This window comes from Candoia aspera, chromosome 10 (assembly GCF_035149785.1).
Source record: "Candoia aspera isolate rCanAsp1 chromosome 10, rCanAsp1.hap2, whole genome shotgun sequence".
Lineage (NCBI taxonomy): Eukaryota > Metazoa > Chordata > Lepidosauria > Squamata > Boidae > Candoia > Candoia aspera.
In genome coordinates, this window is record NC_086162.1 from 12,192,381 (window position 1) to 12,220,301 (window position 27,921).

A 27,921-nucleotide genomic window follows, 5' to 3' on the forward strand; every position below is an offset into this window, starting at 1 on the left:
TGTAACATCAGGAACCAAGCATTTAAACATCTGAATAAGGTACCAACATTGAAAAGGGCCCTGGCTAAACTGAAGGCAGACATGTATTGAAGCAATTCCGGTTGCACAAATATTCCACATTTGCTGTAGGATTAAAGAACAAATAAACACTGAATAATCAGGGGAGGGACTGGAGTGGGGCCCCCACATTTTTTTAGAAACAAAGTTTTATGCTGGGATAGTAAATAAAACGAGCAGATCATGTTGCAAATCTTATGGTTGCCAGGAATTTTTAAAAAATGGATTAGCAACCTAGTCTTCAAATGGATGAACTGTACTGTATTGTTCTGCTGTAGCACTGCTTACAACATCAGGAGAGAAAGAAAAAAGATCAGGGAAGGGGTTTCAAAGGTTGAAGTAAATTCTTAAGACGTGGGGAGGCAGAGTCAGGGCTTGACCCATAGAACCAAGCAAGAGATAAATGACTTTTTGTGCGCTTAGAATAATTAACATAAAGAGAGACTATAAAGAAAAATTCCAGTTGGCTGAAGAGATGCTTAATCTCAGTTACATACTGTACATCCACAGTCAAGCAGGTAAAGTTTCCTGCAGCTCAAAGTTGGGTCTTGTGGATATGCATTTATATACCACTTCTGCAACAAGTCTAAAGGAGTCATATATCCAAGCCAAGCACCGTTGGCTTGGCAACAGGTTGCTTAGGTGCAGCTTTTTGGATTGTCTCTTTCAGCAATTCCATCAGATGGAAAGAGAACGTCCTGGCTTCCAACAGGGCCAGACTGGCCTCTTCTTCATGTGCTCTTCCAGCCAAAAGACATACGTCGAGAAGCTCCCTGGGGATCAGCCTTTAGATCCTAATGCAATGGAGCAAATGAAAGTAGAGGAAGGAAAAACACTTCACCAGGCCAGAATACAAGGGGGAACCTTAACTTAGCTAGCTTACATGCCAACAAATGCTCCTTCTCTTGAGTTTGCTAGAAATAGGGCTTATATCTGTAAAACAGAGAAAGAAAAACTCGCAATGGTTGGATAGCAAGAAGCATGCTTCCCCCAAATGCTCTTGTGCTCACAAGCAGCTGCTGAGGGCCCCCCCGCAATTGCCTTGAAGCCACCTGTTCTGCAAGAGCTTTCAGTTCATCTCCTCAAAGAGAAAGATGGGCAGCAAAGGCCTTTCCTAAGAGTGGGATCCCATATGCAGCTTCTTGGTTCTCCTGGAAAACATCATCACTACCCCGGTTGAACTTTCTCAGCAGGAGAGACCTTACAGAGTACTCTTACTCACTGCACAATGCTACCACATCAATGACACTCAGGAGCATCAGAAGCCCTGGACAAAGGGAGCTCCCACAAGCTTTAATTCAGAAGGAAGGATCACAAGTCTTCACTCAAGATGGCATATAGCATATAACCTCTCTCCCTCCAATCTCCCCCACTGCCCACCCCCCAAAGAAAGTTTCAGCAACACAAAAGTCACACAGCAACACAAAAGAGTCACAGCATGAAGACTCAGCATTCCTCAACCAGTTGGATACAAGAGCAGCCAGCTGGAGCACGTCCCCATATCTATTCAGTGCAGAGCCTGCGAGCTTTTGGACTGAGAAGGGGGGAGGGGGTGTTCTTTTAACTGCTTTGTAATCTGCCCAGAGAATGGAGGAGAAAGAATTGGCTGCTTCTTGTTGGTATTCTGAAGTCAGGCTCATGGCTTACTTTTTAAGCTGGCGTGCTGTCTCATATGTGCTGGTTTCAGATCTGCCAATTTTTAGAAACACAAATGGCTTACTAAGGAATCCAGCTGCTGCCAGTGATGGTTTTAAAATGGATGTTTATCTCTCCAGCTCTAGTGGTAATTCCTCAGTCTGAGTAGCAGTTTAAAATCAACTGTACAATTCTTGTTATTGGAAAGGGTTGCTTCCAGTGTTGCAAGATTTCAAGAACAAAGGATTGATGCAGGAGTCCATAAAGGTTTACTCCAAGGAAGCTTTGATAGTTCTTGGGAACATCTGTGTGTGCACCAAACTGTGTGCTTAGGAGCATGGTCTAGAAGTACCAAACCTGATTTTTGCAGCAGCTTTGGGCTAATTAAGCAATTGGGTATTGGGTCAGAAAAAGTGACTAAGAGGTTTTATAAATAATATTTGAAACTAGAAGGGGAAAGGTAGGAAGAATTCTTCAAGACTCAAGAAACATTTTGGGTGAGATGCAAAAGGGCACTTGAAACTCCTAGTAGCTGTGAAGAAAGAATGCTCATGTATCAGCCATCATGTCATCAAATACAGCCCGGCTTATTTTTTAGTTGCAAAACTGAATTACATCAATTGAAGACAGTAAGGAGGTGCATTTGGCCCTCCACATGTGGCTGGATGTTTTAACTGGGGCTGGTGGGAATTGAACTCCACCATCTAGAAGCCTGCCCCCTGCTTTAAGAACATTCCATCCAGAACCACTACCATCACTTATAGAACATAAATGTCTCTCTTTCTAAAGCATAGGACATTATAGTCCTCCGCTTTTGTCCTTTTCCTCAATTAAATGGCTATGAAAACTGAATGGGAAGTCAACCCAGCTGAGAATAGAACTCAAGAGTCACCATGGAGACTCTATAGCATCTTGTTCTCAGTCATTTACTTTGTAAACCGCACACAGAGTAAACCATACACCAGCTTTCCCTAAACTGGCACTCTTCAAACATGTCAGATGATCATTTTCATGATGGGAATCACTTGGTAGAACACGGTGAGGAATGTGTCCTCCAGGTGTTGCCGAACTACAACTCACCATAGGCAATGCTTACTGGGGTTGCTAAGATTTGTAGTTCAATATCACCTGGCAGACTAACTCCCCACCCCCAACACAATAACAAAAGTCTTGTCTGGGAGCAGATCGTGCAATGGTACCTTACTGTTCTCAGAGCCTGGCTGTTCTTCAGACATTAAATGAACATTCTTGATGTCCTCAAGTAGCAGAGAAAGCTGAATAGGATAGGATTTATACTCCCCAGCTCAGCGTTACTTATTTCCCATTTCTCCATTCATTTTCTCTTTCCGGGGGTGGGGGTGGGGAGCAGCCAGTGGCTTCTCCACTCAGTAATCAATTCATCTCTTTTCTATCATTTTTGGTAGCAAAAAAAGCCAGCTTCTTAGCAGACCGTGCTCCTGTCAAGTTGTAAACCTTACATTTAGGCCAAATACAGATGATTCTTCTCACTCTACACTCTTGATTTTGGGCAGGGAAGACCCCTCATTTCTAAAGACAACAGGATAAGCTGATTATGCATTTTTATACACATACACACAATTGACAAAAGGTGAGCTATTTTTGGTTCAAAATTGTCCATACACTTCTTCACTTAGAGCAAGATAGCACAGCTAGAGAGAACAAGTTAAGGAGATTCTCCAAAGATAAATTCCTCCATCAGAAGGAAAAAATATTCTGCTATCTGCACTATCGTATATCTCTGCAAACAAAAGATTAGCAGGTTGAGGAATACAGGCTACTTTCTCACCTAAGACATGGTATTTTCTATGCAAATATTGAAACATACAAGTCTGTCCATTGTCCAGGAAATGCACCATCACTGGATATTCAATGTATTCAAACTGCCCTACAGCCTTCCTCATTCTAAAGGATAAGCATAAATAGTGGACTAATCTACGAAAAGTGTTACAGGTTTTCCTTGTTCTGGAGGCAGCCCTTAACTTTCCTGGTGTTTTTTTTTTTCACACACAAACACACACACACTTCTACACCTCCTGCTGGTTCTCCTCTCTAATAGGCAGCATGCAAGGAAGAAAAAAAAGTGGAGGAAAATGGAATCAAGGACATGATGTGAGATATAATACAAAAAACAAAACCCAATACCCTTTTAATCCCACTCTCTATACTTATTTTTTAAGCACATGGGAGCCTAGGTTGATCTCAGTGTGGTAAACAAAGGGGCAAAAATTCTCCATAGCTACCATCGCCACATAGGTTAACAGGAACAGCAGCCGAAAGGAATTTAAAGGGGACAAAGTAGATTTTTGTAAACTGAATTTTAGAGTCAACATTAAGGGATTAGGAGGACTTTGGAATAACAGACCAAGTTATTGTGAAATGAATAAGTTAAAAGTTCCAGAGGGTAAAGGAGACAGAGTAGGATGGCTACAACTGTTCTTCTCTGGGAAAGGAGGAAAGGGTGTCAAGAACTCCCAGCTGGACACATTTTAGGGAAGTTCATTGGAATGGTCCTCTCCTTCATTTTTATATTTTAAGAGGAAATTCTCAACCTGTGAAGTATCTGCCTTGTGTAGGGTTTGAACAACAAGACAACCACTCTTCCTCTTGGAATGTGATTGATCTCAAGTCATCGTTGAGAGGATCTCTCTGATGGTCCAGAGATGACTGGACTTCAGCATCCATCATTCCAGCCCACACTGCCCAGGGTTGGTCCAATAGAGTTCAGCCATCAACTCTGGAGAGGAAAAGGTCCCCTATTGCTGGGTTAACTTATTTATTGTGAAGAATATATTAGGACAGGCTTGGATGTTCCTCACAGAAGGTAATCACTGATACTATGCCACTAGCCAGCTCCCTGGAATGACAAACTCCTTCTGAGGTGAGCCTGCAATGATTCAACATTCCATTCAGCACAAATGTGCCATGGGCCTCATTCAGAAACGGGAGAAGGTTTGCATATGGCCACAACTGTGCCAGTTAGTTATGAATGATTTCAGTCTCTGGGATCTAAGTTCACCGAATGATTTTGCTGGGCTGCCTCTGCAGCAAAATCACCCCCTTAAGGCGGCTGGAAAGGAAGAGCAGCAAATCTCATGGGACTTTAAAAGCAAAAGAAATCAGGAGCCAAGGTTTTGGAGAAATCATTACATTTCCTTATCTTGCTGCAAATTCCTTCGCTAAGCCAAATTCCTGGTTGGCTTATCTTTTAACTCAGGGTTAAAAAAACAGAGGTTTTTTTTTTTTTTCAGACCAGTCTTCTGGGCCTGGTGCTGCTCTTAAGAATTGGATAGCAGTGGTCAAAATTCCAGACCAACTTCTGGATCCTGACCTTCTGAAACTGCAGGAAGCTGACCCTGTGATGTCATTGGAAGGGGTGGGGCTTTTGAGTGGGTTTTAAAGGTGAGGATGGGCTGGGAGGCTTCCTACAAGTATATGGCTCCCTTCTCGTCCTTAAAGGGCAGACACTGTGCAGCCGAAATTTATCCCTGCATTTCTGCAGTGCAATCCTCATGTGAAAAAGGTGAAAGGTCCCCTGTGCAAGCACCGAGTCATGTCTGACCCTTTGGGGAGACGCTGCTTTCACAACGTTTTCTTGGCAAACTATAGCGGGGTGGTTTGCCATTGCCTTCCCCAGTCATCACCTTCCCCAGCAAGCCGGGTACTCATTTTACCAACCTCGGAAGGATGGAAGGCTGAATGGACCTGAGCTGGCTACCCGAGAATCCAGCTTCCGCTGGGATCGAACTTGGGCCGTGGGGAGAGTTTCGGTTGCAATACTGCTGCCTACCACTGTGTGCCACACAAGGGTCTATAAGATGGAATAGGAAAGCTAAGATTGAAATTATTAATTTTTAATTAATTATTTTAATTAATTATTAATCCACATGTAGGGAAGCAGAAATAGAGCACCGAGGACCCACATGCTGCTCACAAATAGTCTACCCCGGCTCTAAGCCACAAAGGAGCAACAGAACAATGAATGAATTAAAAAATCCCTTCTCACCCCCATGGGTGGTGTGTCTTCCTCAGCCTCAGGTCCTCTGCCAGAGGCCTGGGAGTTTGAGGGTTCTGCGCAGTATCTTAGCTGTTCCTAGCACTGCACTCTTCTGGACAGAGAGCTCTGATGTTGTTCCTGGGATCTGTTGGAGCCACTCTCCCAGCTTGGGGGTCACAGCCCCCAGTGCCCCTACCACCACTGGGACCACTTTGGCCTTCACCTTCCACATCCTCTCTTGTTCCTCCTTCAGGCCCCGGTACTTCTCCAGCCTCTTGTATTTCTTCTTCCTGACGTTACTGTCAGTCACTCACTCAGCACTGTTATATCTATCACCACCTCTGTCTTCTGGTACTTGTCTACTACCATGATGTCTGGTTGATTGGCCAGTACCTTCCTGTCTGTCTGGATCTGGAAGTCCCACAGGACCTTAGCCCTGTTATTGTCACGACTTTCTATATATCTTATCTCTATCTCTTTCAAACAAACGAACCCCAAACCCATGTTTAAAAGCTTTGGCATTTTTCCAAGTTCCCATGCTTTATTTTAAATCAAGGCCCAAGCTGGGGAGGGGGACCAAAAGGAGGGGAGAAAATGGAGAATGGAGGGAGGAGAGAAAGTAGGCAAAACTCTTGAGCTGAAAGGGAAGAAGGGAAACAAAGAAGGGAAGAAAACAGGCAGGCCAGCAAAGAGGGACAGAGGTAAAGAACTATCTTGTGGAGATAACATGAAACAGCAAAAAGACAGTTTTGTGAGCAGGCAAGCACAGTCCCTCCGCAGTGTGAACATGACCAGAGCTTTTAGGGCCCCAACAGCACACAGAACCACAATGTGTGAATGGGGAAATGCTGGCCGCAGCAGGAAGAAAAGAGGAAGAAATCGCTTGTGGGGATAAAGGGAAGGAGAAGGAGAAGGTTTGCCAAGTGAGAACTCCCCATTTCTCTGCTTTGAGAACGGGAGCCGATCCGCCCCATTTCATGCCTCCTCATGCTAAGAGGGCAGTTGTGTTAAAAACTGGCCTAAGCAGCTATTCTGGCAGTGCTCAGCTCGGGCACGCCATGGCTGCTTCTCCCAAAGAAGGACGTGCTGAAACCTGGTCAGCTGAAAAGCCCAGCCATTCCTTTCTGCACCATCTCGGTACCCCCAGCAGTCCATAGGGCACTTACAGCGTCTGATAGGTGTTGTCCTTTGTTCGGAGGAACTTCACAACGAAGAAGGCGACCGCTTGGACGCTGAGCACCAGGACGATCCCTCCAATGAAGCTGGCAGAGTCGAAACCAGGCGGGTGGAACTCGGGTGGGGGAGTTGGTGGTGGGCTGGTGGTCGTACCTAGAGGGTAGCCAAGCAAAGGGACGGAGAGGGTAGAAGGTGAGAGAGCTCATCTCAGACTTTTCCAAGACTTTATTGCAGATGCTGGGGAGAAACAATGGGGGTTGAAATCCTGCTTCTTTCAAGGGCATGGGCAGGTTATTCTGTGGTTATTATACTTCATAATTCGGGGTTGTTTTTGCAGCTTAGCCCCACAACTGAACTGAACCTCCCAGCAAGCTGAATCCTGATAAGGAGAGATACATTTATGCTGCAGTCATGGTGTTGTTGTTGTTGTTTTTTGGTGCCTTCAAGTCAGTGCTGACTGCTGGCAACTGCCTGGACTAGTCCCTGCAGTTTTCTTGGCAAGATTTTCAGAAGAGGTTTGCCATTGCCTGCTTCCTGGGGCTGAGAGAGAATGACTGGCCCAGGGTCACCCAGCCGGCTTTGTGCTCAAGGCAGGACTAGAACTCCCAGTCTCCCAGCAAGCTGAGCCTGATGCCTTAACCCAGTGTTTTTCAACCTTGGCAACTTTGAGATGGGTGGACTTCAACTCTCAGAATTCCCCAGCAAGCCAAGCTGGCTGGGGAATTCTGGGAGTTGAAGTCCACCCATCTTAAAGTTGCCAAGGTTGAGAAACATTGCCTTAACCATTACGTCAAACTGACTCTACAGTCTTGCAGTTTCTGTCATCTAGCAAATCCTGTTCCACATCTATACTTGGAAAGAATATGAACATGGAAGTGATGGGAAGGCATCCAGCTTCAAAGCAAGAGAGAGAACCTCCCTTTCTGCAGAAGTCTATGTTAGGACTGTTAGAACTTGTTGGACACTTACAAGCAGCCAGATCCCAGCTTGGGTGGGATCCAAGACCCATTGACACATAACTTTCAAACTGCATACACCCTTATACCCCCAAAACACCCTTATCTTTTCATTCTGAAACATTTTAATTTTAAATTCCAAGCAAAATTTTCTCCTCTCCTCTCCTCTCTCTTTCATTTCCTTGGAGAAAAGACACTGATTTCAAAATAGATTTACCTTTCTTCTCTCATGCAAATTTTGCCCAAAGTGAAGACGAATGACCATAAAGAGGATGGCCGATGTGGGTTGAGGATGGTGCAACAGAAGTTGTGCTAGAGCATCATTAAATGGCTTCACTGCTGGAGCCTCAATACTAATGCGCCTGCATGTAAACCTTTCATTATATGTGCCTCCTGTATCTCTTAGGATGTTTGCACACGGGATTTCTTTGTTGTTTCAAATGAATGCTGCACCTGTTGTTCTCATTATGTTGGCTGTGTCCAGGAGCTGGGCTGATTTATTGGCAACCCCGTTGCAGTGTATCTGAAATTACAGCAAAGTTGGTCTGTTCCCTTGAAACACTGCAGCTCCGAGAGCTGGTGGGCAGTCTGTTCTTCCATTACCAAGAACGCCTGCGTCTGTGTTTTTCTCTCTTCCCTCCTGTCGCAGTGTTAGGCTCCTGTTAAATGTCACCCTAAGGTCCATATTTTGTGTCCTTACGAGGGGGGGGGGTTGAATCAGCAGCAAGACCTTTTGAATGGAGTGGTTTTATTCCAAGCTGTTATACAACCAAAGTAACAACACCACGTCCCGTGTTAAAGGAACACTCTTTTAAAATGGTAGTCTATTGAATCATCTCAGGATCCTGCCACCTGATTCTGCAGAACGTGTCAATCCGAAAGAAAGCTGTTCTCCTAGGAAGATTTGCCTTGAACACTAAGCAAAGGCCTCTGAATTCGGAGTGTGACAGCAGTTAGCTTATGTCATAAATCAAATTAATTCAGGCCAGCTACCTGACCCCACAGGCCAGTCACCTGCATGAGACCTTCTGACTGATCTACCTTACCCACGCAGGTGAATGATAAAAACACCTGAGCAGCAGAGTGATTTAAATATTACTTGCCATCCCCAACTGCACCCATGCAAGTAGACATGTATTTATTGATTTCTAAGGTTTCTACCCTTCTCCATTCCAAGCTGCCTCTGAGCTGCAAATATATTACTGTATGGGCATCTGCACCTGCTCCTTTCCCCCACTGCTGTTTAGTTAAAATGTTTCCATTATCAGAATATTACAGTAACAATGTGAACATCATCTAATCTTCCACCTATTACATAAGAAGGATTCTGATAAACTGGAGTATGCTCAGAATAAGAGGGTAACTAAAATGAGGAAATCAGGTCCTGCAAGGAACAGTGGAAGAACTTGGGTTTGTTAAGCCAGAAGAAGTGAAACTTGGGGAGAGAAAAAAATATGGCCTTCAACATTGGGAAGAGCTGACTGCAGAAGATGGAACAGATGTGTCTTTTTTGTTTTGTTTTTTGCTTCAAGGAGAATGAGAAATAATGAATGAGGTTGTTGGGAAACTGATTTTGGTGAAACTTCAGGGAAAGCTTCCTAACTGACAGCAGAACAAGAGCTTCAGAAGACAGGACGACAGTGGAACTCATTACCTCTGGAGGATTATTGGTCAGGGATGCTATAGTTGTGTCTAGGTTTTCAGATGAAGCATGGAGGGAGGGGGTCGAACTGTTCACCCTTCCTCATCGGGTGCTGTCCAGATGGGTTGAGATGGGAACATTCCAGCCAGCATGCTGCAGTTGGCAGCTCAACACATATAGAGCACAATAGATTAAGGACGGCTTGGATGAGTTGGCCTCCAAGCTTCCTTCTAATTCCATTGTTCTCCTTCCTTCCTCTTCCCCTGTCCAGTATAACTAAAATTAGGCCCACATGGAAGGAAGGAAAAAGGCAGACTCACTCATCCCTGGTCCCTCTGCTTTTTCCTCCAGCAATTCCTGCTGTTAAGATTCAGAGCAGTAAGCTCATTGGGGCTTCAGGACCTCAGATTTGTTTTGCTCGTTAAACTTCATAAACTGCCACATGCACTGATAGTGCAGAATAAATCATTCTTATCTGGCAGGAAGACACCCCACAATATTGCCTCTGCTGGCTCCATCATCTGTTTTCAGCGAAGAATCCCTTGCTGTCAGAGTTAACAAGTGAGAGCCGATCAGCTCCTTTAAGGAGCAATTCAAGTGTTCCTGGTGGTGGAAAAGATTAGAGCAGTGTTTCTCAACCCCAGCAACTTTAAGATGTGTGGACTTCAACTCCCAGAATTCCCCAGCCAGCTAACTGGCTGGGGAATTCTGGGAGTTGAAGTCCACACATCTTAAAGTTGCCAGGGTTGAGAAACACTGGATTAGATTCTGCTAAAGGAGCCAATACTGGTATTTCCTGGCGAAATCAATGCCCAACTTTTCAAGAACACACACCTTGGGTGTTTTCGTTTCAGGCTCTTTTCTCTTCTGGCCACCCACTCTACCTTAGTCAACTTTCAACAGGTGCAACTCCAAGACACAGTTAATAGAAATTAGCCTTTCCCAGGAAAAGGTCCATCCTACACAAGCACACTGAGCTGCAGCAAAAGAATTGCTACAGACAAAGCCTAGGCATGAATAAGGGCTTCCAAGAGAAATGCAGAGGAAGAACTGAAGCAATTAAGTACATGCCAGGGAGGCTGGCATGGAAGCCCAACCCAAGCGGCTCTGTGCGCCCTGAGCTTAATGCACACACACTGGCCTATGGGGAGCCTATGTCAGATCAATAATTCACAAGGCTCAGGGATAGAGTTTCTCACTTTAATTAGCCCAAAGCGCCTTGCTGCCTGCTCTTCACTTTGGTGGACGATTCATCCTCCCAGAGAGCACACACCACCACTCACATGCACCCATCCATCTGCTCGCTTCTTTATTAAACCGCCATTTCCTCTGGCCTGCCTTGTTAAGCTTTCCCATCCAAGCAAAGCAGGCGTGGTTAGCGCTTACCAAGCAAGCCCCTCCAAGAGAGGAAGGGGATCTTTTTTTAAGGCTCTTAATGCCCACCTGCAGTTGGTAGTGAACAAGAGTACAAGGCTTGCAGGCTTTACGCCATTACAATCCTACATGTTTTCAAAGGCACCGTTGGATAATCCTCCAAGCCATCATTTGTAAGGTGGGGAACAGGGTGGGGGCTCCTCAGCTCCTAATTCACTCTCACATCCAGATTTCAACTAAAGTTAGAAAGAAGTTTGAGAAAGCATCGAGAGTCACTGAGAGTCAGGCAGCGTAGAAATATCACCACCACCACCACCACCAACGTTGAAAGATTATGGCATAAACCAGCACTAGTCCCATTCCAAAAAGCCTTGGACAGCACTCAGAAAATATGCACATTGACAAAATTGCCATCTGTCAATTACAAAAGGCCACACTGCTTGGATCTGCATGTATACTACACTGATACATTACGACATCCGAGGTTCTTGGGAAGAACTCAATGCCAATGAAGGCCAACACCTTGCAGCTGTGATTTCATGTTGTTGTATATAATAATAACCATAAACAACTGTTTGAGACTGGGCCCAGCTTCACCCTGAGCAGGCAACACAGTGAAAAACCAGGGATGGGGAAGTGGTTGTGGCTACCTGTTGTTATCCAGTGTTGCAGCGGTGTGGAGAAGATGACATGGTGGCAAAGAGCCAATGACATCATGTTATGGATGATGTCATGAGTAGCACACTATGCAGGATGTCTGCCTCTCTATTCCACCTTGGCAGCAGTTAGGAAGCAGGTAGTTATGGTGGTTGGGACTCACTCACCCCCCTCAGGGATATCAATGAAGCAGATCTTCTAGTCCAGCGTTTCTCAACCTTGGCCACTTTAAGATGTATGGACTTCAACTCCCAGAATTCCCCAGCCAGCATGCTGGCTGGGGAATTCTGGGAGTTGAAGTCCACATGTCTTAAAGTCTGGGAGATGAATCTGACGTCCTTTAAGGACCACCCAACTCCTCTGTTAATCTAACAATGTTGCTTGCTGTGATCTCTAAATCAGACAAAATGCATTTAGCAGGAGGAGTGGAAGACTCAGTCAACATCTGATCCAAATGGGTTTCAATTATATGTTTGCTTCATTTTATTTCATATTTTTCTACCCCCAGGAACAGCCTTTAAGTACCTTTCCAGGCATTTCACCTTAAAGCCGACTTTTCCAAACTTAGCATTTTCTCATACAGTATGTCTTTTTGAATGCCTGTTGATCATCTTGAGTTCAGAACTCTGTTCCATCACTTAGAGAAATGTGAAACCCAATGGATAACTGGACTCCAATTTATGCATTAGCCCAAGAGATCAAGAATTTGCAAAGGTGGAATCCCTTGAACATCCCCAGTTAATGCAAAATTCTAAAAATAGTCTTTCTTCAATTTTCTGTCTTTCAGATGTCTTGGTGCTGCACTCCCAGAATCCCACCCCCTTCCAAAAAATCCACTGGACCTGCTCAGTACAAATGATGAGAGTAGTAATTTAGTACATCTGGAGGGCAGTGTTAAGGCAGGAGTGTGCTCCCAAATTTGCCCAATTCCAATAATGAATGCTTCAACCGCATTCTATGAGGCTTTCAACACATCGAGGCCAGCGTCTTTTATTGCCCAGCTTGAAAGGCATGGAAAATGAAAACGTTCAGCATGCGTGCATGCATTTGTTAGTGAACTGAGATGGTGAACAAATCTCTGCTGAGGGAGAAATGACCCCCTTTCCCCACTAAGTGCCCCAGATTAGGGGAACTAAATGTCCAAGATCTTCAACTTATGTGTAGGGCACCAGGTGAAGGAATGGTGGGGTAGTTAATACCGAATTAGGTGGATTGATTAGGTGGATTGGTCTGACTCAATAAAAGGCCATTTTTAGGTGTTTCTTGGACCCCACAGAGACAGATGAGACAGCAGGCTAGATTTCTGTTCTCCTGATGATAGATGCTCACTCCCATATCATTGTCAGCTTAAAGCACCTTTGAGTGCTGGATCTGTTAGTTTTTCTGGGGCTCCTAAGGGAATCAATGAAGGAACCATCAGGGTGAGATTAAAGTCCCTACCCTCAAACTGCAACCCTTTCCTGTAATTGGGAGAGGTTTGTGGGATATACCACTGCCACTCAACCTGTTTGAAAGGAGGAGCAATGAAGAATAGTTGAAAATTGAAGCATTTGCTAAAATGATCCTGGTTAGGGATGTTTGTAAGAGCTCAGAAGGCACTTGGCATTTCCCATGTGAATAGTTGCAACCCATTCCTCTTCTAATGTAAGCAAACTTACACAGATGACTTACCAAGCGTGGGAAACTTTGGCTCCTTAGAAGATGGTTGTGGAGGCTTCTTTGTGGTTGGGTGTGGATGCTCCGTGGTAGTTAGTTTTAGTTCTATAAAAAAGGATCAGTTAAAAAAAACCCACCTCCACTGTATAGCAAGGGGAAAAACGGCTTAGAGACATTCAAATTAAAAAAAACCTGTTACAATTGCACCATGGAAATACAGTTCTGGTATCTATCTTTGAAAGGATATGACAAAGATGGAAAGGGAACAGTAGAGAACTCAGATGACTAGGGGCCTCAAACATCTTCCTTATAAGAAAGTTTGAGAGTCTTTAGCTTGGAGAACAGGAGGTCCATAAGGTCAAGCCTGGCATGGGGAAAGTAGACAGGGAGAAGTTTTTCACCCTATCTTCAAAGACTAGGAGAAGGCACCATCCCATGAAAGTGACTTGAGGAGACTAAGGTCAGAAGAAAACTCTTCTTCACAGAGCACAACTAAGTTGTGAAATTCTGTGCTATAAGATGTAGTGATGGTCGCTAACTTGGATGATTTTAAAGGGAGTAGGGTAAGTTCACAAAGGCTTGAAGACGTAGGGTTATCTCCCAGTTGTGGGCAGCATGGCTTCAAATACCATCTGCAGAAGAACAATGGTGGGAGGGAGTTATGTCTCCATCTCCTGCTTGTGAGCACCCCAGCACTGCCTGGCAAGTGGGCTACCAATGAAATAAACTCTTGTGGGCCACTATGTGGAACACAATGGTGGACTACGATGGGTCTTGCCCTGATCCAGCAGAGCTGTTCTTACAAGCTGATTCCACGGTACTCTCTTAATAAACGGGATGATAAAAGCAAAGGGACAAAACTTCTGAACATGGAAGAGCTATCAGGAAGGAAGGCAAAGATGTGTGTATGTCTCTGTTCCATATTCCATTACTGAAAAATAATTCAAGTAATACCATCAGAAATTTCTTGAAAGAGAAGCATCTCAAACCAATCATCTAAGCTTGGGGAAGCTTTAGCGCCATGTTTCTGGGATTAAGCATGGGATTGAACTAACTGGCCTCAGACATGGATGCACAACATTTTTTCTGGCCTTTTTACAGTGAGCCAGAAGAAGAGGGGACGGTGCAAAGAAATCAGCTGAGCCAGGAAAAAAAAACTGGGTTTAAATCCCATTGCATCCAAATAAATACTTAATCACATTAACAATGGCAATTGGGTAATGATTTCTATAGAGGTTCTGGGGTACAGCCAAAACTTTTTGTGGGGTGGGGGACATGCAGCTCTGTGATGCACCCCAACACAGAGTTTCTGTACTAGGGCCATTCTAGTCACTGCAACATTTACTCTAGAATCATTGCTCAGAAATTCCCTTCTGATTTCTGTGACTGCAGTGGGCAAAAGGATTATCTGCTCAGACTTTCTACGTGCATTTGGTTTATCATATGGAATAATAGATGGAATTATTCGTGATAGAAATTGGACTAATAAATAAAAACCATATGAGAGCTGACCACAGGCCTCGTATCCATCGCTGTGGTCCAACTGTTGCAGTCCAGAAACTGACTGGAAGGAACAAGCAACAACATGGACCAAGAGCTATCCATAGTCTTTTCTGCCATGAATTTGTATTCTGGATGTCACCTACTGTCTGCAAATCAGTTAACTTACAGCACAGACAGTAGGTTTTGCAAGGCCTTCTAACAAATCCTCACCAAAGGATTACCTTCACAGCTGACAGTAGTGTTGAAAAATGAACACTTCTCCTTCAATGCTTCTCCATTCTTCACACAGCTCCCCGTACCTGCAAAGGAAGGAAGTCATTTTGAAACAGGGCACAATAACAAGCTGCTGCTGCTGCTGCTGCTGCTGCTGCTGCTCATATGGAGATACAGAACCAGACTGGCTGGGTTCACACATTACAATAAGCTACGGTGTGTTTTAATTGTGGTCTGCAGAACAAGCCACAATGGCTGGGTTCACGCACCATCCACTGGGGGGCAGAATGCCTCCAAATATCAGTTGCAAAGGAACAATGGTGGGAAGAGGACATCTCCCCATCTCCTGCTTATGAGCACCTGGAGAGTGGCAGCCACATCAACTGGGGAAAGACCAACAGACTTTCCTCCTATGTAAACAAAATGGTTGCTACCGTCCTCCTGTGCTTTATTTTAAGGGAGCCTTAAAGCTGTTTTGTTCTGTCTTAAGCAAAAGAATTCTATCAGCTACTCTGGTCACCAAAATTGCACTCAGATGGTTGTCTCCAGAAAGGAGAAGAAATATCTCCTGCTGTTGGTTTGCTGTCCCTTTTTCATAAAGCACACAAATGGATACAGCAGGAGAAGCTTGCTCAGTTCCTGTGGTTAGGTTTGTTTCTGCAAAACAAAGCAGCCCTACAGTGCCTTCTTCTCTGGATCAATGGTATTCAAAAGTCCGAAATTCGTTGCTGTTGTTTCTGCCTGTTGGGTTGTGGTGTCTGATGAGAAAAGGAGGGATGATGTGAAATGTCTCAATTGGCCTCTCGTTCTCAGTTTAAAAGTTCACCGCTCTCCCAAAACCATTCAGACTCAGGTCTTTGTCAGCAACAGGAGGACACAAACACCGACCTGCTCTACAGGGTTCATCTAACAGCTACTACACAAAGCAACTTAAGACAGAACAGTAAAGCTCTCCTTTGAACTCCCTGCAACTTCACAGCTTTACCCCTGTCGTTTTCTAAGCAACCAATATGGACATGGTTCAACCTCGTCTTCATCCACCAAGCGGTTAAAAACATTCTAAAAAGATTGCCATTGCATTGCCTAATATTTGGAACTTCGCCATCTCCATCCTGGATATTTTGCCTATTCTTTGCTTGGCTTGCTGATTGATAGAAGAAGTCCAGGTAGGTCTGAAGGTGGATGAGAAAATGAGCTAGCATGGCTTTCCCTGCCTCTTCAGGCAAACTCTCGCAGTTACTAAATCACACTGGCCGGCAACCGTCATGTGCCGCAACAGGCACCAGGAATTCCTTTCAAGATCAGCCGACAGCAAAGGCTGTTCTTTCATAGCTCCCGGCTATTCCTCCCCCCTCCCGGACTGTAGCCACGGCAACAAGCCAAGTGCAAACCAAATTCAGAACTTGAGATCACCTGGCTCAGATGTGACCACCGATGTTCCCATAAAACAGAAGGATTTTCAGAGTGCTGGCCTTAACATGGATCTTGTGGACAAATTACAATTTTCAGCATCTGTCACCCTGGGCCATGCTGGGAATTGTAGTCTGCCAAGAGGTAGCCCATCTCTGCAAAAAATAAGGTCCTTGCAGTAGTGTAGGGGACAGCATCTATCAATTGGTAGCAGAATGTTGGCCAGCCTTTCTCAACTTTCTGACCCTGGAGGAACCCTTAGAATATTTTTCAGGCCTCGGGGAACCCCTGCACATTCAGGCCCAAATACAGGCCAGAAGTCACAAGATGATTATATTCGTTTCATGGGTAGGCCTGTATAGATGCATTAATAATATTCTTAAACTAAAAATAGAGTAAAACCTACCTCTTTAATGTGAAGTTGCCCCAATTTGAAATATTTTTTAAAAAAAATCATGATCTCTCAGGGAATCCCTAGTGACCTCTCACGGAACCCTAGGGTGCCATGGAACCCTGGTTGAGAAACCCTTATGTTGGCCATCAGGCTCACCCCTTGACACCCATATGCACTTGAAGGGATGGTGAGAAACCCCACTTTCTCTTTGAGCACGATCCCTGAAGGCCTGCTGTCAGAGGAGACTACGCAGTGCTAGCCAGATCTCAGTGCATGAAATCAGAGCTAAGCTACTGAAAAAGACACCTGGAAGGTGTAGTTCCAACTATCCCTTTTCTTCACCTGACCAGAAGGTACGTTTGGATGGGCTGATTTAGGGTTAGAGTTATCCCTTTCCTCCTTGGCCCCACCTCCCATGAAGCTAAACACAATTATAGTTTCTTAGAAAGCAGCAGGCCTCAGTGATGCCCAAGCTGAATCAGCTCACCTTCACCAAGGATATGACAAGAGAAGAAGGGAGTGGATTCCTAGCTCCAAAGAGATGTGAAAAGAATGCAGCAGCTACATTAACAGTACTCCTTTTATCTATTTTATTTATCAAATTTCTATGCCCCCCCCCCATCTCACACAAGCTGATTCTGGGCGGCATGCAATAAAACTAACAATTAAAACTTATTATAAGAACCACTTAAAACAATTAATCAAATATAAATAAGAATGGTGATGATTTATCATCCTTTGATACAATTATTTTCTTGCAGCTACCTCACCTTCCCCAAATGGAACACAGTCTTTCTCTTATCCCAGTTTGAGAGGCATCAAGTTGATATACACCAGCACATAGTTCTTGTGGCTGAAGTTAGGTCTTGGCCTGGCAGAATGGGACTTCTCCTTTCGGATGGGTCCCATCCTTCAAAGCTTCTGGCCAGCCCTTCTAAGCAAGCAGCTCCTTCAGCTGCTGCTGTAATGGAATGTGGGAAAGACCTTAGGAGACAGGGTGAAGAGACGCTGCCTAGGGAATGGTTGGATAAGAGACAGCATAGCCCGCAGCTGGATAATGGAAGGGGCAAGAGGCTCAGAAGGGACCCTCCCTAGTTTCTTGGGCTGTAAAGGAGACGGCAGGAGGATTGTACTTTCAGACTTGCAAGATTCTGTCAATGTAGCTTTACAATAAAGTATAATTAGCTCATCTGGTCGTGTTTCCTGTCTGGCCTACCTGGGAAGGCTGACATCTACCCTGAGTAAAAGTAGTAGGTGTGCTAGTACAAAGCAGAGAAATGGTTAATAGGGTTATGCAATGCTTTGGATCCTCATATGGAAGCATGAACATAGCCTGGGACAACATGATTTGTAACCCTGCTTGGTAAAGCAATATGGCATTGTTTGTTCCCCAACATAGGGAGTTATATTTCCAGCTGCTGTTGTGGATGTTTTTGTCTTCTCTTTTAACAGCTTAATTGCTAGTATGCTGCCCAGAGTGGCTTCCACAATTCAGGCTGCTAATTCATTGATCAAATAAATACCGCAGATACTTGACTGCCTGCAACTCTTTAAGGCAACTGCATATTTTCCTGGGATTGCGAGGCTGCGTCAAGGAATTGCAGACAGGGGCCATTGCAGGCTTTGAAGTACCTTTTTGGAATTGATTCTGAAGGGCTACCCAGTTATAATGACTGAAGAAAGCAGTATGAAATGAGCTGGGGAGAATATGAACAATCTAATTATATTTCCCCTTCTTCCCAGATTTGCAAAAGTCTGGATTAGGTGACTTGTGAGGTCCCCTTCAATACTATGATTTGTCTGCAAGAAGCATGAGAAGCTGCCATTAACAGTAATTGTTAGCAATGTGTCTTCCTAGTGCAGTGTCTTCCTAGTGCTCCTCAACCTTAGCAACTTTAAGATGTGTGGACTTCAACTCCCAGAATTCCCATGCTGGCTGGAGAATTCTGGGAGTTGAAGTCCACATGTCTTAAAGTTGCCAAGGTTGAAAAACACTGTCCAAGTGTACATTGGCATAGAAAGAAGCATTTCAATCATTCTTAAAACACTGCCTACTTTGCAGTGACATGGGGCATAGAGAGTAGCTCCCTCCAGCTAATCTTCTCCATTAGTATCGAGAAACAGAATGGGTGGCAGAGCGTTCCTCAATAGGAAACGCTGCCATTTCTTCTCATGTGTTCCAACTACACTACCGTTTGAGGAACCAGGAGAACACCACCTTTCTGTGCTAAAAGAGGAACAGAGCATGCAATGAGAAAGAGCTTCTTCTGGACGCTGGTGATCTGGAGCCTAACCATTCTCCCCAGGTGAAATAACAATTCAGTTTAGATAAGGTCCCAGTAAACTTTGACCCAAAATCCAAGCCTGTGCCAGTAAGACAGGGAAATACAATGCATTTAGGCAAATACGTCCAGTTTGCATAGCCCCCAGAAGGCTAGCTTGCTCTACGCAAAGCACGCAACCCAGATATTTGGCCAGCATTTCTTCCTTACTCACCTGGCTTCTCATGAGACTCCTGACAGTATTTCCAAATGCAGTTTGTAATATTCTGGGAAGGAGAACCTTCAGTGCACTGGTTACATGACTCCAGATCTTTGCATTCCCCTGTTAAAAAAAAAAACATAAATGGTGTGGAAAGGTTGTTTTCTCCCCAGGCTATAGATGTGGATGCTAAACAGGTTTGGTTGGAGTGACAGAAAATTGTTGAGTTCTAGGGTTATTCAAAAGCTCAAACCAGTAAGTATAACCAGGAACTGTCCATCAAGTGCCCTTTCCCTTTTGCCTCCCACCCCCACAAATTTTCAGGTATTTAATGTGCACTCTAGATGCAATAGTTGCCATGCTACTTTCAGAACTGTCTTTTTTTTGTGTATCCTTAACACTGGAGGTTCAAAATGAACTCAGATCAACGTAGTATAGTCTCCTACACGGCCAGGGTGCTCAGGTCTTCATCCTGGACTCTGTCACCACTTGAAAAGGGACTGGCAGCACCAAACACATTTTATGTTTGCTGCAAAGAGACTGTGACACCACCTGTTAAACTTTAGAGAATTTAACTTAGCAGGCCAAGAAAATCCATGCAGCAACTATTTGAAACACTGTGAGAATGATTATGGTTGGATGCTCACACTGACTTGAGCCCAAACTTGTTTTGTTTGGTCTGCTTTGGGCTTAGGCTGATGCGAGAATCCAGTTCATGCTTCCTTTTTTTGAAAATTGTATGTCACGTGAATCTGGCTAATTATGATTTCTAATTGGAACAAGCCATAATAAACAAAATGGTTAGTGGATGCGTGAGCCAAGACTATATTTCTAAAACTTTAAGGAAGAGATATTTTGATCTTCTTGTTTTCTACTCTTCTCCTCAATATTTTTTCCTTGGGCTTCTCTGTATCTACTAGATCAGTGTTTCTCAACCTTGGCAGTTTGAAGATGTATGGACTTCAACTCCCAGAATTCCCCAGTTAGCCTGCAGGCAGGTGCCACATGAGCATGTGGGCGTTTAGCTTCTGTATACCATGTAGAAAATAACATTCTTCTCTCAGATGACAGTCGATGCACTGCGTGGACTGTGATCTACAAAAGCTTGTGCAATAATCAGTGTATTAGACTTTAAAGCGCTACAACATTCTGTGTTGTTTTTGCCATAAAAGGTGAACACAGCTCCCACACTGGAAACATCAAAAAATATCAATGTTATTCATTTATCATTGCAATTTACATAGCTGCCCATCTCATAACAAGATAACAATGTAAGATAACGTAACGGTGAGAAAAACAATGTTGACAGTTTGAATGATTGTCCAAGGATAATCGCAAATAATTAAAGGCTTGTGATCAAGCAAGTGGACACACTCAGCTGATCTTGAAATGCTAAGCGGGGTCAGAGCTGATTAGTAGTTGGAGGAGAGACCACCAAGAAATCACCCAAGCTGTAGGCTAGACTGGAAAGTTGAAAAGCCATCCTGGACAAAGACAATGGCAAGCCCTTTATATGCTGAGAGCCAGTTTGGTGTAGTGGTAAATGTGTTGGCCTAGAAACCAGGAGACCGTGAGTCCTGGTCCTCCTGTAGGCATGAAAGCTGGCTGGGTGACCTTGGGCCAGTCCCTCTCTCCCAGCCTAACCCACCTCACAAGGTGGTTGTTGTGGGGAAAAAAAGAGGCAGGAATATATATATATATATATATGTATGTATGTATGTATGTATGTATGTATGTATGTAATGTAATGTAATGTAATGTAATATAATATAATATAATTATATATATATATTCCTACAAACTAAAGGCAGAAGAAAAATCTAATGCTAAAGAAATAAATACTGTTGCCAAGGAAAGTACATTCAAAGTAACTGGGAACTGAGCTTGGCAATAGCAGCAGTTCGCCGGAACAGGGCCAGATTACCTTGACAATACTGTACTGAACGCTGTAAAAGAAGGGCGTCCTGTATCACCTACGCACGTGGCATTGTGTCACCCTTGCTGGTTGGTGCCTAATGCTGGCCTGCTTAGGACAGCATTGCCAAGAATCCCTGTTTGCTGAAACAAAGATAAGGCAATAGCATTTGGAAGCTTATTTAAGACTGATTAAATCTGTAAGTGTTGGATTTCATTGCCTGTTCAGTACTCCATGCTCAAGACAAGAGCTGGCTTTGGGCCCAAAGCTAGTAACTGGCTGCCATGAGAAAAGAACCCAGACCCCAGATGGGTTGCATTACAACTCCCATTCTCCTCAGCCAACAGGCGAGAACAAGGGCACCCCAGCTGGGGAAGTTGTCCTAATCTAACCAAATTCTACAAAAACACCTCTTAATCACACAGGAATAAAGCAAACAAAAGCATCACTGAGAAATGCCTACCCAACTCTGAACACTTCCAGTGAAAAGGGAGCCCATTATTCCTCAGAGTAATTGGTTGAGCAGTTTTTGAAAAACTTCAAGAAGTTTTTCCTAACATTCAACCAGAACCCTGCATTACTCTCAGCCTTTTGATATAAATCGGTGTTTTCAACCTTGGCAACTTTAAGATGTATGGACTTCAACTCCCAGAATTCATGCTCGCTGAGGAATTCTGGGAGTTGGGGTCCACACATCTTAAAGTTGCTGAGGTTGAAAAACACTGCTCTGGTTAACTGTCTGTATCCTTCTTCAATTGTGGCGCCCAGAACTGGGATAATACTCACTGTGGGATCTGACAAAGCTATGCAAATTCAAGAGTTCTTGTATCTACCCATCCTAGCATGCTATGATTTGACATACACATAACAAGTAATAAATTTTAAAAAAGGAGATTTAAATGAGGCAAAAGAAAACACTTCCTCGTAGTGCTCATTTAATAGTGTAATCATATAACCATACAATATCACAAGGTGTAGCAATATTTACCAACTCAACAGTTTAAAAAGGGATTTAAAACCTAGAGGACAATGCTCTCCATGGTGACCAGACATTTTAACTTCTGGAAGATTGGTGGGAATACAATGGAAGAGTATTTTGTTTCCATGGGCTGCTGATAGACACCTCTTGGCCACTGGGGAAGAGAACACTGGCCTGGATAGCAGCAGAACTTTGATCCTTATCTTCTCCAACTTCTCCATTCAGCTTGATCAACAGTGAGACCTAGCAACTTGTTTGTCTGCCACAAGACAACCCCTGTGGTTTTATCTGTGGAAAAAGTGGCCTGTGAATGCAATTGTTCTCTGGATGAGGGTTTTAGGCATCCTTTTCCTCCCACCCGGCTATGCTCAGAACTCAGAAATCTCCTCGCAAGCAATTCTGTGCAAGCAGGAGGCAAAGGAGAGGAAGATATGGATGGCTGTAACCCTCTTGGTCTTCAGGAAAGAAGTGAAGGCACTGGAGCCAGGAGGTTGACAGAGATAGCACACTGGTTGGTGGACGGATGTAATTTCTTATTGGGGCCTCGTTGAAGTTTATTGTTTTAAATGTTTTTCATGTGTTGTGTTTTTATTTTGTTCACCACCCAGAGTTCCTTTTGGTAGATGGACAGCTATATAATTTTGTTTAGTAAATAAAATAAAAATAAAAATTAAATAATATACAGCCCCTCTTAAGCTATTTGTTTATGTGTGTATGTGTGTGTATAATTTTTATCAAAAGTTTAAAAAGAGAAGATAAAAGCTAATATAAACTAATATAAAGTAAGGAAGAAAAAAGGAAAAGAAAGAAGTCAAAGAGAAAGCAAAAAGGGCAGGAAAAGGAAAACAAAGTTTAAAAAGATACAAAAAAGTAGCTTCTGATATTCTTCGCAGTAGTTGTAAGTACAATTATATTTTAACCTCTCTCTCTAAAGTTAATTCATCATACTCTTCTTTCTATAATCTATCCTATCTAATCATCAAAGCCATAAATCACAAGTTCATTTTTTTCATTTTTACACAAAAAAGTCCATAAGAGGTTTCCAGTCACCAATGAATGTAGATAGTGTCTTTTCTCTAATCAAAGAAGTTAGTTTATCCATCTCAGCAAGATCTGTCAAGTTCACCAACCATCCCTTCACAGCGGGTCATGCCGAATCTTGGCCCTCTTAAGCTGTTTGGATAAATCAAAGCCTCTGGAGATCTTTCTACTCTGCACAGGGCAGGAACACCTTCTCTGCCTGGCAGCTCCAATCCCATGCATCATTACCCTAAACCAAAGAGGGCCCAGTCTAGCAGGGCTACAGCTCTGGAACCAAGCTGAGAGTGGGAGCAATTGGCCACAGTAACAACCAGCCCCTTCCAACTAGGAGCAGTTACTCTCCTTGCAACTAGGAGGAGGAAGTGTCCAACTTAGTGTGGGAGTCTGTTCAGTTGACTGAGACAGACTGTCTCTCTCTCTCTCTCTCAAAAGTTAACCAATTATCTTTGTATGGTGGAAGGTTGATAGGCCCTATTGCCATGGATACAGGATTCTGGTTATAGCACTTTAACTAGCAGTGAGTGACTTACGCAAGAACCAGTAAGAAAGCAGGACTTGGTTCCCCAGATTTTTAGCAGGTTTGGGGGTTGTGCGTGTGCATGTGTTGTTAAATGAGCCAAGCTATTTTTGTCGCTGCACAAGCACAGAGAAATCGGATGCTTCACCCAATGCCTTCAAATCCTGGCACGCTGCATTGGACAGAGGGAGAGGGGGAAAACACTGACTGCTTCAAGATCTCCTCCAATCTGTTCCAGCCAACCCACCAACAGAGTCCTGTTCACACATTTAACAATAGCCCTCTCCCTGCCATCAGCAACTCTCCATGAGGGACATGAAGCGAAGCTGCCTACTTTCCCATCTGCTGATTACAGATTCTTTCTCCGCATCTGGAAAGGCCAAAACCAGCATCTTCAGACACAAGAGTGCAACTTATTCCAAAGAGTGAAGCTTATTCCTGAGTTAAGTGTGCCTGCAAGAATTATCTGCAAGCAGGGCTCCAAGCAGAGCTACATGACATGCAGTCCTATGGGCTGCCATTATTATTATTATTATTATTATTATTATTATTATTATTATTATTATTCAAATGTATATGCCACCTGACTCCCAACAACTCTGGTCCCAGAGGAATACCATGGCTTAAAGGGAAAGGCTACAGCTCAGTGAGGGAGCATCTATGGCACATGCAGAAGTCCTGGGTTCAAAGCTCAGCCTTTCTAGGTTTGGCTGAGAAAGACTTTGACCTGAAATCCTGCAGACTAGCTACTATCAATGAGCAGATCCAGCTTATTACAAGGTGCCTTCCTGGGTTGCAAAGGCACCCACTGCAGTCCATAATGTAGTTTTAGGAGGACTGAAAGCAGAACCCCAAAGCGGTCAGGACGTCTGTGATAGATGCACAGAAATGCATCTTCTTACCACCCTGCAAGGCCAACACGATCCAAGCCTCCACTCTCATTACATCACAGATAACTGGAGTAGAAGCTCAATCTTCTTTCATATCTGGATACCCCAGATCTTGCATCTGTCCAGCAAGCACCACCCCTCTTCCAGACAGGAGGCCAGGGAACTGAGCTTTGCATTGCAAATCAGTGGTTAGAATCCCTGATCTCCAGGTCACACACATGCACTTATGCACGTATTCTCAGGGGATGTTTTATAATTGATAAATAATAGTAGACACTTGATTCTGTCCTCAAGGCCTCATTTTGTGACTGACTCTGATTCGTAGACTTCAGGACTCTATGAAAAAACCAAACAAAACAGGTCACACCAGCATGAAATCCACCCGCCGCCGCCCCAAGGGAGAGCCAACCGCAGGAGAGCAGGTGTAAAACAGTCTGCACAACACTTTCCATTCTTGCCTATAAAGCACTTGGAACGGCTTCAGGACGAAATCATCCTTCCTTTCTTCTCCTGTTTCCGTGGATTCAGATTACACTACAGGCATCGCTTATTTGCATCCTCAGATAACTTCACGAACCCAGCTCCGGCCCTGGGCGGCACTGAGTGAAAAGATCCAGGCTTGCAAAGATGCCTCCAACATCTGGCTTACTCCATTGTTCCCAATGTGACCTAGTGACTTCATTTGCACAACATGCTAAGCTTGGTTAATGCTAACCTCATTTTCTTGTTTATATTTAGCATGGTATGGGAACCCAGCCCGTTTAATTAGTTGATAGGTCAATGCATTGTGCAACTCCCCAAAATGGGTTAATTCAGTACCTTGGTTAATCATGATCTGTGACCCACTCTGCAATGCTGCCTTATTTGCAGGGTCTCTTGAGTCACCCCCAAAATGTTAAATGTGTCCACTGGCCACGACAATGTTACCCATCCCTGTGCTACTGACTTGTTCACAGAATAAACTCCAGTTTAGTTGAGCTCACACAACCCAACCTGTTAAGGCACAAATCAAACGAAGCACATAATGGCATACCATCCACCCATAGAACACAAGAGCCCGTTCAATTTTTGAACAATAGCTTTGTACAACATGCATGGGCCAGCATACATCAGACTCCTCTAATGAATGGGCTGGTGTCGTTTCAGGTTGTTTGGGGGAAAAAAAACAGAGTAGGTGAAAAACAAAAGTATGACTTCATCTGCATTACTAAACCACTTTCCTTAAATACTCAAAATTGAACACCGAGACAGATTGGCATTAAGCATGCTAACAAGCAAAGGAGAGAAAGAATTAACGTGATGTGTTTCTGCCACACAGCCTGCTACAGAAATCACTGGCATGGAATAAGTTTGTTGACCACACATGTGTTCAGTGGTACAAACAATTCACACATAAATCGACACACTGACATCTTTGGAAGGCACTGTCAAGCCACAGATTCCCAGTATTTGGAATAAATCTGGAACAAATTCTAAATATATAGTGATGATACTGGACTTCTTCAGTTAGATCAATACCAGGTGTCTATACTGAAAACTCTGCATTTGGGGTGGATTTAGACTTTCAGATCAGCACACCGGGAAAAGAGCAAGATTGCAGCTTGCAGAAACAAAATCATTACTGGCTTTCAGATCTATAGAAGAGGTTCACACTACCTATAACCTTTCCTTTAATAAATCAGAACTATAGTTGCATCACAGCTATTTTGGCCAAATGACAAAAATAAAGTAGAAAGGAATCTTGGTCTGTGGGGCTAAGCTCTTTCCTCTCCAAAATGTGGGTCCTTTCAAATCACAAGTAATTGCAAAATGCAAGGTTCAAGGCCCCTAAAGTCCGGCATTATTGCAAGGTGAACAGCTGATCTCCAAATGCCCTATTTACAACGCTTGTCATTTGACGCAGTGGTGATCAAGAGTCGAACACATACATGTGAATCAGAAGAATGAGTGACCTAGGAGAATGATCATCAGATTTTGACCAAGAAGGCCAGAGGTCACCCAGAGAGACCGATAAAGCCTACTGGCTGTGTTCACACATTGCATTTGGCCTAAGTACAAAATTAAGTTATCATCTGGGTTTGCACAGACAAGCTCTCTTTGCCCAATATACCAAGTCAGGAAAAAAGTTTAAACTAACCGAGTTCAGGATGTGGTGCAAATACAACTACGGGGTGTTTAACAGATCAGGTTGTATGGATGTAGCTATCCAGAGATTTCAGATCAGCCGCTGGGTTGTTGTGAGAAATCAAGGGGGGGGGATCTTGGAGGAAGGGTCACATTACAGTACAGTAACTATTGGGACCCACCACAAGTTGTACTTTTTGTCTTAGCCAGGAAGCAACTTCCTCTGTGGAGCAGGGAGTGTCTCAACAGAACTTGATGCTCTTTCTAAAAAGGGAGTCGACCTATTTTATGCTCTGGCAAAGCCTTCAACAACTTTTCCTGATCGGCCGGGCAGGGACGATGGCAGCTGCAGTCCAACCCCTCTGGATGGCCCCAGATGGGGGACGGACAGCTCAAGGCGGAGCATGTTGAGGGAAGGGAGGGATTTGCACCCATCTACCCCCCCCCTTTTACCCCGTTGCGCCCGTTGCAAACCCCCCCGGAGGCCAGAAGGCGCCCCAACTTTGCGCCCCGTCCGCGCCCCAAGCGAAGCAAAGCGACAAGCTGCGCGGGGTCCCCAGCGGGAGGGGGCGGGGGGCAGCGGACCTCCGCCAAAGGGACCCCCGCGATCGCACCCACCTGCCTGGCTCAGGACCAAGCCGAGCGCGCACAGCAGGGCGCAGAGCAGCGCCGCCCGGAGCTCCCAGGGGTGGGCCGCGGCGGGCATGGCTGGGGCTCCTCCGCGGGGCAGGCAAAGGCGGCAGCGGCTCGCGCGGCGGCTTTCCCGTCACTTTGGAAACGAGGCTCGCCAGAAAAGCGCTCGGGAAGGGGGAGAGCCGGTGGCTGGGCGGCGAGCGAGCACATGCGCGCACGGCGGAAAAAGGCTGGGGGTGGGGCCGGCAGGTGCGCCGGTGGGGTGGGGCGGGGCGGGGCGGGTGGCTCCACCCCAGCTCCTGCCCCGCCCGCGGAGAGGGGCGAGGCGTGGCGTCGCCGACGGGCTTTCCACTGGCATTTTTGCTGGCGCTCAGAGCTGGGCTTGAATGCCCGGTCGGGGTGTAACCTGTTGGATAACAACTCCCATAATCCTCAAACATTTTGGCAGTGGGGCACATTTAGACTCTCGCTGCCAAAGAGGATCAGTCGGACTAGCACTGCTGTCTTTGGCACAGAGCAGTGTTTCTCAACCTTGGCAACTATAAGATGGGTGGACTGGCTGGGGAATTCTGGGAGTTGAAGTCCACCCATCTTATAGTTGCCAAGGTTGAGAAACACTGGCACAGAGGATCACTGCTAAAAGCGATCGAGGA

General features: G+C 44.6%; 1 protein-coding gene across 1 annotated transcript; it reads right to left on the reverse strand.

The window, feature by feature from the left end:
* Nucleotides 1-484: 484 nt before the first annotated feature.
* CD164L2 (CD164 molecule like 2) lies at nt 485-27,485 on the reverse strand. The gene is made up of 6 exons (XM_063312232.1): nt 27,254-27,485; nt 19,185-19,292; nt 14,893-14,970; nt 13,184-13,273; nt 6,874-7,036; nt 485-851 (listed from the first exon to the last, which is right to left on the reverse strand). Exons 1-6 carry the CDS (start codon nt 27,339-27,341, stop codon nt 845-847), a joined length of 534 nt encoding a protein of 177 aa, XP_063168302.1. The 5' UTR covers nt 27,342-27,485; the 3' UTR covers nt 485-844.
* Between the last annotated feature and the right edge of the window lie 436 nt (nt 27,486-27,921).